This window comes from Littorina saxatilis, linkage group LG1, assembly GCF_037325665.1.
Source record: "Littorina saxatilis isolate snail1 linkage group LG1, US_GU_Lsax_2.0, whole genome shotgun sequence".
Lineage (NCBI taxonomy): Eukaryota > Metazoa > Mollusca > Gastropoda > Littorinimorpha > Littorinidae > Littorina > Littorina saxatilis.
The window spans coordinates 93,195,087-93,209,111 of record NC_090245.1 but is presented as its reverse complement, the minus strand read 5'-3'; the positions used below and the strand labels follow the sequence as shown (position 1 = coordinate 93,209,111).

The window sequence follows — 14,025 nt, the reverse complement described above, 5'->3', positions numbered from 1 at the left end:
CGGGTACGTATTCATATGTTTGCACGCCGTGGATGGTGGCACGCCTAGTTTTTTCCACCGCAGGAACAACACCCAATTCGTTTCCCCGCAAGACGAACAACATGGTAGGTGTCTCCAAATTAATGCCTTAAAATAGTAGATAACCAGACTTTCTTGTATTGAAGTTTATATCATACTGTTCGGTACTTTATTTTGCATTGGATCAGCTAGTTGTCTTACCATTTACACTCTCGTGTACTACATAAGAGAAGAAATGTCATCAAGACAAGTCAGAAATACTGTCTCCCACGTTAAAAATGATGAAATAACACAAAGCACGGTCAACAGAAGGGCTTAAATCTTTTTGCTGGTCAAAGTCAAACTACTTGTGGATACTGCTCTTCATTTTTAAGTTTAAGCTTACCTTAGTTTAGACTCACGATCGGTTCAAAGATCAACAGTAAAATTTGACGGGGTAAGATCCCCCGCAGCTTGGTCAAAAATGCGGGGGACCTTATCTGGTGTCTGCGGGGGACTTTACCCACTGAGAATCGAGTACCACAAAATAACGCTAGATTAGAGCAGCTTATCCACGATGCTGGTGCCCAAAAACGCGCATACAAGGCTGCAAGGTATCGAAGATTAAACTGTGAGTATTAAAATAGTGCTTTAAATGGTAGTTCTAGGTTAATTTGTACGAAATTGAGACCTCTCTGTATAATTTTCACGGACTTCGGCAGAAAATCGAACGCCACTGTTCACGAGTACACAACAAGACATAAATTACATATTATACATATAGCCTAGGCAATTCTGCTTTAGAATATCTATACTTAATAATGTGATTTGCCACAACGTACCTTCACAGGGCAATTCCTTTGCGAGATAACAATTTTGCTTCCGCGTGCGGGGGAACGAATTGGGTGTTGTTCCTGCGGTGGACAAAACTAGGCGTGCCACCATCCACGGCGTGTGTTTGCACGACTCAAATTATTCTCTCCCACGTGTGCGCAAACTCTGCCTACGACCCCTCCCCCACCAAAACAACCCCCCCCCCCCCCCCCAAAAAAAAAGCACGGGAGGACACATACAATGGAAGATTTCTTTCAAATCAGTCAATGTGAATCTTTTTTTGTCTGTTTTGGGACTATAACCTTAGAGATGTATATAATTATATAAATCGGTCAGTTTGCGCGCTGTGATTTCTTTGCAGTTTGCAGTTACTGACTGCCTGCAAAGATCAGAATCACGGATCTTCCTAGTGATGATTTAGGACATCAATTATAATCACAAGCATCCTTTAATAGGGCCTTTTACAGCTGACCGCGCGCTGAGTAATTTCGAGTTACTCCCCTTGGGTACGGGCAAACTCGCTGTCGATACTGTTACTGGATACAGACGAGATGGTCTGCTGCAACTTGTGAAAACTGCACAGCAGTTGGAACTACCGATTAGTTAGATCGATCCGGATTTTACAAGACAGGACGTGCAAGAAAAACTTTCCGAAAAACTTCGACAGATCGGATTTCCACCACGCTATCCTTTTACATCCGAAGAAAAAAGTGACCTATCAAACGCACCCAGGATCGGTGTTGTTGACATCCTGAACTATCTCAGTATCTGATTGAGAAAAAGAACGATTTCGACCAGAAGAAGGCAAAAGCTTACAAATCCTTTGAAGATATAACGCCTTTTTTATGGCCATGACTTTGTGCTCAACTTGAGATACATGTGCAGAAGTGAAAAAGTTTTTCGTCTACACCGCGGAGGTACACAGAGGCAGACAACCTACCTGCACACTTCCTCATATAAACTGTGCATAATCGTCAGCGAAGATGGGGACATTCTGCTGGGATTTTGCCAGGGGGGGGGGGGGGGGGCAAGTACTCTTACATTTCACAACATAGGCATGTTAATTTTGTTATTGTTAGTATGGTTACTCCTCACTGAAACCAAGTTAAGCAGGCTGTTCACCCTCAATAATGCTTTTACTGTATTAGTACAGACAGTATGTTTGCATGCATACATGCAAATATTAGTTAGCTTCCATGAAATATTGAATATATTCCCATTTCACAGCACTAGGATGGGAAGTATGGCACTTTGAATTACTAACAGTAGCACTGCCTCTTCCATACCCATCTCCTTTTTGAAAAGAGTATACCTATGGACCAGTGGCAGTGAATGGTTAATGATCATATGGGTTGCTCTGATTTCATTCATGATCAGGTACATTTGTTTTTTTAACCACACAAACACTTAGACAACAATTATTAGAGTATGAGTTTTTCCGCGTTATGATTTTCATTTAAATCCAAGTCACAGCTTCTGTTTTATGATGAGTGATGTAGTTTGAAACACTTGGACAACAATTATCAGAGTATGAGTTTTTCCGCGTTTTGATTTTCATTTAAATCCAAGTCACAGCTTCTGTTTTATGATGAGTGATGTAGTTTGAAACACTTGGACAACAATTATCAGAGTATGAGTTTTTCCGCGTTTTGATTTTCATTTAAATCCAAGTCATAGCTTCTGTTTTATGATGAGTGATGTAGTTTGAAACACTTGGACAACTATTATCAGAGTATGAGTTTTTCCACTTTTTGATTTTCATTTAAATCCACTCTGGAGTCACAGTTTCTGTTTTATGATGAGTGATGTAGTTTGAAGTGTTGGTATTAATTTTTCACTGACAATCATTCTGTGCTGGTATTCCCATTTTCACCTGCAGGGTTATGAAATATATGGGGAGAAACTTGGTCAGTAAAATCATCTTCACGCGTGAACTGAAAATTGTCTCTGTTTAAAATTACAATGTATTTCGTGAACACACCTGGAGAATGCCCTTGCGTGATTTAAAACTGCCTGCTGTGAATACTGTTGTGATACTATGAATTTTCTTTTGAGAAAAACAAAAGAATGAAAAGCTTGTAACTAGCTTGTGAATGAGCCTCTTACTTCTATGTGGGGCTAGCTGCTTTGAACTATTTTTAATGCCTGAAAAGGATAGTGATGGAAATTACTAGTTTAATGTCAGGTGTGACATACTATTGATTGAACTATTTTGTTTATTAATCTGCAATTTTGTTACAACCTACTTTGTTTATTTGGTGACAAGCTAGTGGAAGGCACTTTTTAGTGCTTGAATAGTACTGTGATGCACATTATTTATCATTTCAGTCTAGTTGTACTCATGATTACAACCAATAGTTCTTGTGATCTTGTACAGTTATGTGATGTCTCTCAGTCTTTTTCCTTGAGGCAAACCATTTTTCCTTTGAACGACACATACTTCAGTTTGACCATTTGTTTTCATTTTTGTGTTCTTGTTGTATGCAACTGCAAGCACCGAGCTGTCATGCTTTTTGTCTGATTTCAGACCATATTCTTTGGGCCATTTGTATGCTGAAGTAGTTTTGTTTTTCTGCCACTTCTGTCAGATTGTGTTTTTGCAGTGAGATTCATGTTCAAAATTTTAGACAAGATTAAAAGAATGATCCTGTTTCTTAAATGCCTTCGTGTTCATTGGTTTGTAGACTATGTGTCACTTGCTGTCTAGTTTTTCAGTGAAATTGTTTTGCTAACTAGCTGCAGTATCACACTTTGGTTTATGGGGATATGAAAAAGCTACATTAAAACCATTTCTTCCTCTCTCAGCACATAAAGTCAAAGCATGGTACAATCTTTTTTGTTCCATTTATACTTATGAAGAAAAGCAGCATGTCATTTTCAAGTGCCCCCCACGAAGTGTTTTGTGCAAATGTAGGTGTCTTTGTTGACTTTTTCGATGTTGAACCTGTCGATCGTTCTTCCACATAGTTTAATCCATTTTCGGCACTTTTCTAAATTTCTAGAGGGTTTGGAAAACGGTACCCATCCAACACCGGCCATGTGTGATCTCTCACGGTCTCTTAAATCACTTCCACACACGCCATAACAGCAATGTTTGTGCACCATCGTACAGCTCCACCATTCAAACAACGCGCAAAAGTGGCTGACTTTGCCCGAGGCACAGCGGGCCAAGGTCAAGGTCGCCTAGAATAGCCTTGGTGTAAAAGGCCCTATTAAACCTTCACACTCTTCGACAAGTTGGGCAGGTGCTTCTGCTGCCGTCTCGGACGAGTTGTTTCGCGTGTTTGTCACACCTGAGCGACTTTCTTACCATGCGTGGCCCGCGGCCTGACCTATCGGAACAATCGATTGACTACTGGTGCTTACACCACAAGTGGTCACGCGTGGCTGAACTCTTAGCTGACCAACACTGACTGACCAACGCTGTTATGGTTAATAGTCCAAGAGTGTCCGCCACAATAGTTCTGCCTTGAAGGAATTTCCTAGATATGGATGGGGCAGGGTGTGAGGGCACAGTGGTGGGGCTGGGTGTGAGAGCACAGTGGTGGGGCTGGGTGTGAGTGCACAGTGGTGGGGCTGGGTGTGAGGGCACAGTGGTGGGGCTGGGTGTGAGGGCACAGTGGTGGGGGCTGGGTGTGAGTGCACAGTGGTGGGGCTGGGTGTGAGGGCACAGTGGTGGGGCTGGGTGTGAGGGCACAGTGGTGGGGCTGGGTGTGAGGGCACAGTGGTGGGGCTGGGTGTGAGGGCACAGTGGTGGGGGCTGGGTGTGAGGGCACAGTGGTGGGGCTGGGTGTGAGGGCACAGTGGTGGGGCTGGGTGTGAGGGCACAGTGGTGGGGGCTGGGTGTGAGGGCACAGTGGTGGGGCTGGGTGTGAGGGCACAGTGGTGGGGCTGGGTGTGAGGGCACAGTGGTGGGGCTGGGTGTGAGGGCACAGTGGTGGGGCTGGGTGTGAGGGCACAGTGGTGGGGCTGGGTGTGAGGGCACAGTGGTGGGGGCTGGGTGTGAGGGCACAGTGGTGGGGCTGGGTGTGAGGGCACAGTGGTGGGGCTGGGTGTGAGGGCACAGTGGTGGGGCTGGGTGTGAGGGCACAGTGGTGGGGCTGGGTGTGAGTGCACAGTGGTGGGGCTGGGTGTGAGGGCACAGTGGTGGGGCTGGGTGTGAGGGCACAGTGGTGAGGCTGGGTGTGAGGGCACAGTGGTGAGGCTGGGTGTGAGGGCACAGTGGTGGGGGCTGGGTGTGAGGGCACAGTGGTGAGGCTGGGTGTGAGAGCACAGTGGTGGGGCTGGGTGTGAGGGCACAGTGGTGGAGCTGGGTGTGAGGGCACAGTGGTGGGGCTGGGTGTGAGGGCACAGTGGTGGGACTGGGTGTGAGGGCACAGTGGTGGGGCTGGGTGTGAGGGCACAGTGGTGGGGCTGGGTGTGAGGGCACAGTGGTGGGGCTGGGTGTGAGGGCACAGTGGTGGGGCTGGGTGTGAGGGCACAGTGGTGGGGCTGGGTGTGAGAGCACAGTGGTGGGGCTGGGTGTGAGGGCACAGTGGTGGGGCTGGGTGTGAGGGCACAGTGGTGGGGGCTGGGTGTGAGGGCACAGTGGTGGGGCTGGGTGTGAGGGCACAGTGGTGGAGCTGGGTGTGAGGGCACAGTGGTGGGGCTGGGTGTGAGGGCACAGTATGAGTCAAGGAACTGCGTACCGTACACAAATGTGTCTTTTCTTATGGAGTTTGATGTATAGTTTTATCCCACTGGGTCTGAACTGTTTTTAGTTTCTCCTTCCCCGAACAATTCTACCTTTTTCTGTCCCGCAGTACAGACATACCCCCCCCCCCCCCCCGCCCCCTCACCCCCCCCCCTCCCCACACGCCCCCCGCCCCACGGCCTTTATTCATGAACACATTTTACTGAGACAACTTCAGCTCTCACAAAACACACGCCAAAGTCTACCAACCATACGAGGAGGCCAATCATACGAGGGTATAGCCATACATATGTAGACCACATTGCACTGAATGTACACCAAGACAGCAAACGTCATGTTTCATTTTCACACGCACACTGCATCCCGCCGTCTCACAACAAGCTGCCCCACCCAGTTCCCCCTTTTCATTTCCTTGGGAGGGCAAACTGCGCTCCCAAAAGATGTAGGTTTGTCGATGTATAAGTGTAGATACAACCCTACAGCTTGCGATAGGCGCGAAGTTTTAATGTGAGAATGAGTGATATGAAAAGAAAATCGCGTTTGTCAGGAGAATGTTTTTTTTCACACTACCAGTGGATGAAATCATAATCAAAAGTTGCACATGGATGACTACGTTTCTCAGTGATAGGTACATTCAAAGTCGGCACGGTACTTTTATGAGATGCTGTCAATATATAAAGATCGCATTTAACACAACTGAATTGTGAATTATAGAACTCTAAACCAACTAACACTTACCAAAGACGGTAACTCATTTTTTTTTAAATAAAGAAGCAAACTTAACCGCAGTTTCAGCTTAAATCAACCTACAGCCATAATTTTGAGGAGCGATGTCGGCTATCAAACCCTATCAACTACCAGTGTCAGTGGGCCTTTCATTGTCTAAACAAGCGCGTGTGACACCCTATTTGACGAGAAACTTCATCACCACGCACCATGTCAGTCTCTGAACACTATGACGGCTTACTAGCGCCAAAACCACATAATTGAAATGTTTACGTGAACATTTCATTTATGGGGTGAAAATTACTAATGTTCACGCGAAAATACAATTATGTGGTCACAATTACTCATTTTCTTCCCAAGATAACGATTTACTTTCAGTTTTGGCTCAAGTATTCCGTGTAGAAGTGAGCCAGAACTAAACATTATTAATTTTCATGTGAAAATAGTATTTATCAAGTGATCATATAATTATCAAGTGTTAATGTGTAATTATCAGGTGTTCGTGTTTAATTATGGTTTTGGCGCTGGTAAGCCGAGAACAAAACTGAACATTAGTAATTAACACTATCAGTTAACATTATCGCTGTTAATTACTAATTTTCACGTAATATTGGTTGCCTCAGGTTTTGGCGCTAGTAAGCCGTCATAGCCTGAATACGCCAGTGGTGCACCGAATTCGACAACCTTCGTCACAGCTTTTGGAAAGCGGCTGTGCGTTTGTATTATATACCGTCGATTACATCCAACTTTCAGCAAACCTTTCGCCTCTTACGCGGGATTGTACTCGAACTCAAAGATACATTCACTAAAGCTTTCTTCTTTTTCCTTTAAACCGATCTCGGCAGGTTTGTAGGGCCTACACAATGGTGTGTCCAGAGCAGATTATATAGCGTTACAAAATGCTCTGGCAGAAGTACAGAAGGGATATACCTAATCAAGCAGAAGTCGTCGTTTTTGACCCACTGTTGTAGCTGCTAATAGTCTTGAAAACATAGCCGGAGGTCCCTGCTTAGTAGAACTTCAGGTGAAAGCATAGTCTTTTTGACTGGTCAACCGTAGAGGTAGTTTTAAGAGTCGAAAACAATGAAAAAGTCATTTAGAGTTACGAGGAAAAAAAATGAAGCAGAAGTCGGTTTCAATAGTGTGACTGACTTTTGTGTCGAGACAGTTCTGCAATGATAATAAGTGTTGTAATTCTTCTTGTGTAATGGCGAAGAAGCAATCTCTTAGGACAATACACATGTGTTTGGGATCAGAAGCAGATTGTTCGCTTTTTTTAAATATTTTTGTTATACATGTCGTTCTAGTTTAAGAGCTTTAATTGACGCACAAGCGCAGAGAGAGAAAGAAAGAGAGAGGGGGAGGGAGAGAGGGGGAGGGGGAGAGGGAGAGAGAGAGAGAGAGAGAGAGAGAGAGAGAGAGAGAGAGAGAGAGAGAGAGAGAGAGACAGCCAGACATACATACAGACACATAGACAGAGAAATAGAGACACAGAAAAAGAGCAAGAGTGAGACAGGGGGAGACAGAGAAACATAGACAGAGAGACGTAAACAGAGACAGAGAGGAGAGGAGCAACATGCATCAAAAACATGACTTGATACGTGTCGTAAGTGAGGCGGCTCGTACTGGTTGTTGATATTTGTTTTTTCTTTGTTTGATAGATTGCTTGTATTTCCATTGTATTTTAAACACAAGTTTTCAATCCTGTTATATTTTAACAGGAGGCACACAGAAACTCCCAAAACCCGCTTTGAAATCATTTCAAGGGAAACAACCGATGTTGCCTTCAAAGGAACAGCGCTTGCGACCTGTGCTGCACGGGGAGAGTTACCTTTCTCTGTGTCAAGTGATAGCAATTTCACATTTACCAACTGACCCTTCAAAATAGCCAGCAACAACAATCATTATTTTCAAAACTAATGATATCCTTTTTATCGATCGCAACTGTGAGAAAAGTTGTATTTCCAAGTTGTTTTACTTGGGACATCACACCTAGTAATTCATGAAGCGGAAAAATAATGTTTCTGAAAATTAATGGTCTTTCAGTCTAGCTTTTCTTTACTGAAGAGTGTACTCTCGCCATGAATAAAAACAATAACGCAAGCATTCATCGAATCTCACAGGCAAAATATGCCGTGGTATTGGCCGATGAGTGCGACCTCGTCAGTCTTATGGTGAACACGTGTTTGGGATGACGAACGGTTCTTTCCCTTGAATTGGAAACTTGGCGGGTGGCACACCGTCAATTCCCGGCCTTTCCGCCTGTTTGATACATGTGTGTTTAGGTTCGTGTGTTCTTTTTCTATATGTCTACTTGTTCTATTGTTCCTATTGACCATCTTTAGAGTGTTAATTTTTGCCATCACACCACAGAATATGATCATGTTGCTGAAAATACTCGATCTGGCCAGTTACACGTTTGAAACTATTGTACTTTGCTATCATTGTCTCAATAGGCTACCAGTGTTTCATTCGTTGTCTAAATTAGCTGATTTCTGCTATATAAAAAAAATACGTGCACGACAGATGTAGAAGCCAGTGTTCATTTCATATACCCTGTGAAGCCACACATTATTGTCTATTACTAATCGTCATGAAAGCAGAGTCGATGCCGATGTGTAGGCTAGATCGCGTTACTAGACATGGCACAGCTTATTGCTATCATTGTCTCGTCGTCATAAGAATTTTACAAATTAATTTTCTATGTAATGTTGTAGGAATCAGCTGTTAGTATCAAAACACTTACACGACAGATGGGAAAATCAGTGTTGGCTTCATTGACCAAATGCCACACAGTAATTATTGATCTCATTAAACAAGGTGAACTGACGTACGCGAGTTTCGATCGTGTGGCGAAGTTACCGCCTAGAAGAGTCATCTTCTTCGCTGTACTGTATTTCCATATATATTTTTTATATATATATATGCAATCGCAAAAATATTGAAGCTTACACAATGAATTACATGCCTCAAAGTGGGGCGTGTGAATGCTCTCCAAAGATGGACTGAAAGTGCGGACATTGGGCAGAATTGTTTTTCAAAGAACACACACAGTCACACAAAAATAAAACGAAGAAAGACACTACGATCTGAGAAGAGAAGAGAGAGAGAGAGAGAGAGAGAGAGAGAGAGAGAGAGAGAGAGAGACAGAGACAGAGACAGAGAGACAGAGAGAGACAGAGACAGAGACAGAGAGGCAGAGAGACACAGACAGACAGACAGACAGACAGACAGACAGACAGACGGACAGATATATAGATAGGCGGGAGGACAGACGGACAGACAGGCAGGGGCAGAAACAGCAAAAATACTAGTCCGAATATATACTCACTTGACGTTGCCGTTTTTATCCACAGGGCTGTTCTTCTGAACGTCCGTGACCTCCACGTGACCTTGACCGTTGACCTTTACCTTGATGCCGAGCCCGACGATGCCCTTCAGCACTTCTACCAGGAAGGGCGAATCGTCGGTACGAGTCTTTCCGTATTCCACTCTGGACAGTTTGGATCCTATCAAAGACGGCATGCTCCCACTTCGATGCGCCACCGACAGCGTTCCGATTTTGGCCAAAGGTTTCGTGGACAGAGAAGACACCTGCGAAAGCGTACCCAGTTTTACCGGGCCTCGCAAACCCGCTCTCTGAATCGGAACCGGAACCGGAATCGGTTTTAGTTCCGTCCTTTTCAATGTGGTGACTGTAGGTTTGGGGCCAACATCTATGCGAGTGGAGTGTGACTTTGGTTCGGGTTTCGTGACCTCTATGTCGTCGTTGTTTTGTTCAAAAAGGTTCCTTCTATTCGCCATGGTTGGTTTGGCGTTTACTTGGGGAGGGGGAGGTTTGGGGCTGGTGGTTGCCGGTGGGGGCTTTTCGGTTACTTCAGGAGCTGTGACAGGTTCTGGTTCTGATGGCGGTGTGGAGGATACATCATTAGTTTCAGACCGGTGGACTACCTCTTCAACCGGTTTAGACACTAAGCTGTCACTCTGATTATTGTCTTTGGAAACTTCTTCCTTGCTCTCTTTTTTCTCAGCGGTTTCGTTGGCATCGACGTTGTCGTCTGTCTTGGCAGCAACGTCGATAACAGTACCCACAAGGCGTTGAAAAGGCGACGGTTTGGCTTGGGGTTGGTCTTTATCTTCGCTCATCCACTTCTGCATAGCGTCCAGGGCAATACGAGACTCCTCTTTGGTCAGAACGGTGGCCACAATTTCGTCTTCAGCAACACCAGAGTCTTTGTCCTCGAACGAAGTTTTCACGGGTTTGCTGCTGCTTGTCGACATTCCTGACAACAAGGCCGCGATGTCTTCTCTGGCTGCCGAGTCTAGTTTCCTCACGCCCGTCTTCTTGCCGAGGCTCTCTGGGGGCGAAGGGGCGTAATACTTGTTGCCCAGGTGGTCTTTGACAACTGACATGGGCGTGATCTCCTCTTCCGCTTCTTCTTCTGCTTCTTCTCCTTCGACTCCGTTCATCTTGGGTTTAGCAGCCCTGGTGACTCCTATGGTGGTGAAAAACGCGCTGTTGGTCGGAAGGTCAACTTTGCCAGACTGCACATCTATCACCGTCCCAGCCATCTTCTGAAAGCCGGATTTTTTGGCGAAGGAGAACGGGCTGGAAGAAGGCTTGGAGTCGTCTGATTTGGAGCCGCCGGAGATCCACTTTGACAGGACGTCCTCGGCCATCTCAGCCTCCTTACGAGTCAGCTTGACCGGGACGATTTCATCTTCAGTCACTGAAGGGGCGTCGTCGTCTTCGTACTTTGTCTTCCGGACTGGCAGTGGACGGGCGGTCTTCTCCATATCCCCGAGAATCTTCTGCAGGTCTCTTCTGGCTTCCTCGTCGAACTTCTTCGGTGCGAAGCTCTGCCTGCCCAGCGTCTCTGGTGGGGATGGTGCTGCCAGCTTGTTGCCTTGGTGATCGCGGTGGACTGTCATCGGCTGGATCACTTCCTCTTCCTCCTCCTCTTCTTCTTCTCCTTCTTGTTTCGGTGGCTTAGGTTTCACTGTTTTCGTGATGCCCATCGAAGTCGGCAAGAAGGCGTTTAGAGGAGGGGTCGCTTTGACCACGGTCATGTTGGTACTGTTGTCGAAGTGAATCTGCGTAGTGTTGGTCGGTGCTGAGCTGTTGTCCACTGTGACAACGGTTGATCCTCGCGGTGAAGCCTTGTTGTCTCCGTTCGAGTCCCCTCCTCCTCCTCGCGGTGCAGGCTTGGGTCTCATGACGTTGATCGCTGACACGTTGGAGTTGAAAGACGTCACCGTGATGTCCGTGACGTGGACAGTATTGTTGTTGCTGTTTGCTGTAGTCGCATCGTTGTTCAGGGAAATCTGAGTCACATTGTCCAAGGGGTTTTCAGAGGGTAAGAACACCGAGGTTTTAAACGAAGGGGCAGTGTCTGTTTCATTCTCCCCCTCATCCTCTGCAGTGGCACTGTCTGTTGGCACAGGGGGAGGAGGGCCGGAGGGAACGGGAGGGGGAGGGCCCGAGGGACGTCTGGGAGGTTCTTCTTCTGCGATATCCGCTAGCATCACTTCTTCTTTGGCCTCGTTGACGTCCAACAAGAAATCGAAGTTGTCGGACCCGCTAGAGCTACCACTGGATGCTCTGTCTATCCTGGAGTCTGTAGCAGCAGGGGATGCAGCAGTGGCAGTAAAGTCCATACCCAGAAGATCGTCGATGTTTGTCACGGGGCCAGAGCCTGCTGCGGGCTGGCACCGGCCGGCTTCAGTGTCCGAAAACGCCATGGGTGGAGGAATGTTAACGTCTGATTCTCCGAACTGTGCATCGTCTCCACAAAGCAAGTCTAATCCGCCTCCGCCGTTAGCTTGCCCCGAGGAGGTGGGGGTGAGAGGTTGCTGCCCCCCAACCTCCCCCATCTCAGTATCGCTCACATCGAGTAATATGTCCTCCGTCAGCAATCCGTCACTTCTCGAGTCACTCAGTCCTGACGGCAAGTCAATGAGCGTGTAAGGGGCGGTGGCGTTTGAAGCCTGCGTCATGCTTGACTGACTCCAGCCATCACCGCTACCATCTCCGCCCAACAAGTCTTGGTCGAGTGGCGTTGTTTTGCTCGCTGAGTCGGGATTCCCGTTGTGTTGCTGTTGTTTTTGTGACGGTTCAACGCGTGCGTCTCTCCCCTCCTCCTCTGCTCCAAACGAGGTAGGAGGATCTAAATCGGGATCGGACATGGTGTCTGAACTGGTGTCCCCAGGTTTGTCTGAAGGTGGGCGGTAACGGCTGTTGTTTCGGGATGTGAACTGTTTTGTCACTGCCCCATCCTGCGTTGACTTTGACGAAGTGGTGTGTTCATCCCCATCAACGTCAGCACCATTATTTACTCTTTGCCCGCTTCTATCGCTGCCTTTCTGCACTCCAAAATCATCAGCTATTTCAGTCTCCCGCGGCACACGCGACGAAAGTTTCTCTGCCGCGTCTTCTTCAGCTTTACCTTTCGCTGTACGTGCAGAATCTACTCCGACAGTGTCACCGTTCTCGTTCTCGATCTCGATCTCGCGGAGCAAGGTCAAGGTCACTTTGGGTGCGGCGGCCTTAAGGACGTCCAGGCACTGGGCTTGGGTCAAGTTCTGCAGGCTCTGACCGTTACACTCCAGAAAGCGGTCACCTATTTCTATCCGTTGAGACTGGGCGCACACTCCGGTGGGTAGTAGCCGTTTCACCTGCACACACGTTTAAGAAGAAATACGGTCACATGTGCAATCAATCATACATTTAATGAATCAAACTACCAATCAATTAATCAATAAATCCAGTAACTAACAAATCGACTTATCAATCAACCAGTCGGAGGAAAAACGTAGAATGAATCTTATTCGAGTAATACAAAATCCGGATGCAGAAACACTGACATTTTTAGTGTGATTGTGTTGTACATGATTTCATCGATGATGTTGTGCATTTTGCAAACTGCATTTTAAAAGAACGCATTTGATGTACTGGTTGGCATAATAATAGTTATATATATATTTTATGTATAACATGAGGCGCATAGATAGACAATATTACACATATGCACACACATGAGAACACACTCTCTCTGTCTGTCTGTCTGCAGACAGTCTGTCTGGCTGTCTGTCTGTCTGTCTATCTGTCTGTCTGTCTGTCTGTCTGTCTGTCTGTATGCAGACAGTCTGTCTGGCTGTCTGTCTGTCTGTCTGTATGCAGACAGTCTGTCTGTCTGTCTGTCTGTCTGCAGACAGTCTGTCTGTCTGTCAGTCTGTCTGTCTGTCTGTCTGTCTGTAACCAAAGTTCAAGATTTCAACCCAGACCGTGCCACAAAACCTTCAGTCAAAAGTCAAAAACGTACAAAGGAACCATCTACAGCCTCGTCAAATGTATACTATACCAGAGATATGTATAGACACATCTATGACTATACACACACCACTGAAGTCAACAACAAGAGACGACTACATGAGATTGACAAGAAGTTTTACAAGTGAAAACGACACTCCCTCCCTCCCTCCCTCCCCCTCTCTCTATCGCTCTCTCTCTCTCCCCCCTCTCTCTCTTGCTCTCTCGCTCTCGCTCTCTCTCTCTCTCTCTCTCTCTCTCTCTCTCCCCCCTCTCTCTCTCGCTCTCTCTCTCTTCTCTCTCTCTCTCTGTGACAATATTCAAGAAATCAACCCAGACCGCACAACAAAACCTTCAGTTAAAAGTCAAAAACTCATAAGTACAAAGGAACCGTCCACAACCTCGTCAAAGGTATACCATTCACACACCACAGAAGTCAACAATAAGAGATGACTACGTGAGATTG

At 46.4% G+C, this 14,025-nt stretch overlaps 1 protein-coding gene across 1 annotated transcript in view; it reads right to left on the bottom strand.

Moving 5' to 3' along the window:
* The window catches only part of LOC138954002 (mucin-2-like), a 119,828-nt gene that overhangs the window by 30,273 nt on the left and 75,530 nt on the right, over window positions 1-14,025 (bottom strand). Inside the window, exon 3 of the mRNA XM_070326022.1 lies at window positions 9,582-12,925. Within this exon, the coding sequence (XP_070182123.1) occupies window positions 9,582-12,925 (3,344 nt within the window). The remainder of the gene's footprint in view (window positions 1-9,581; window positions 12,926-14,025) is intronic.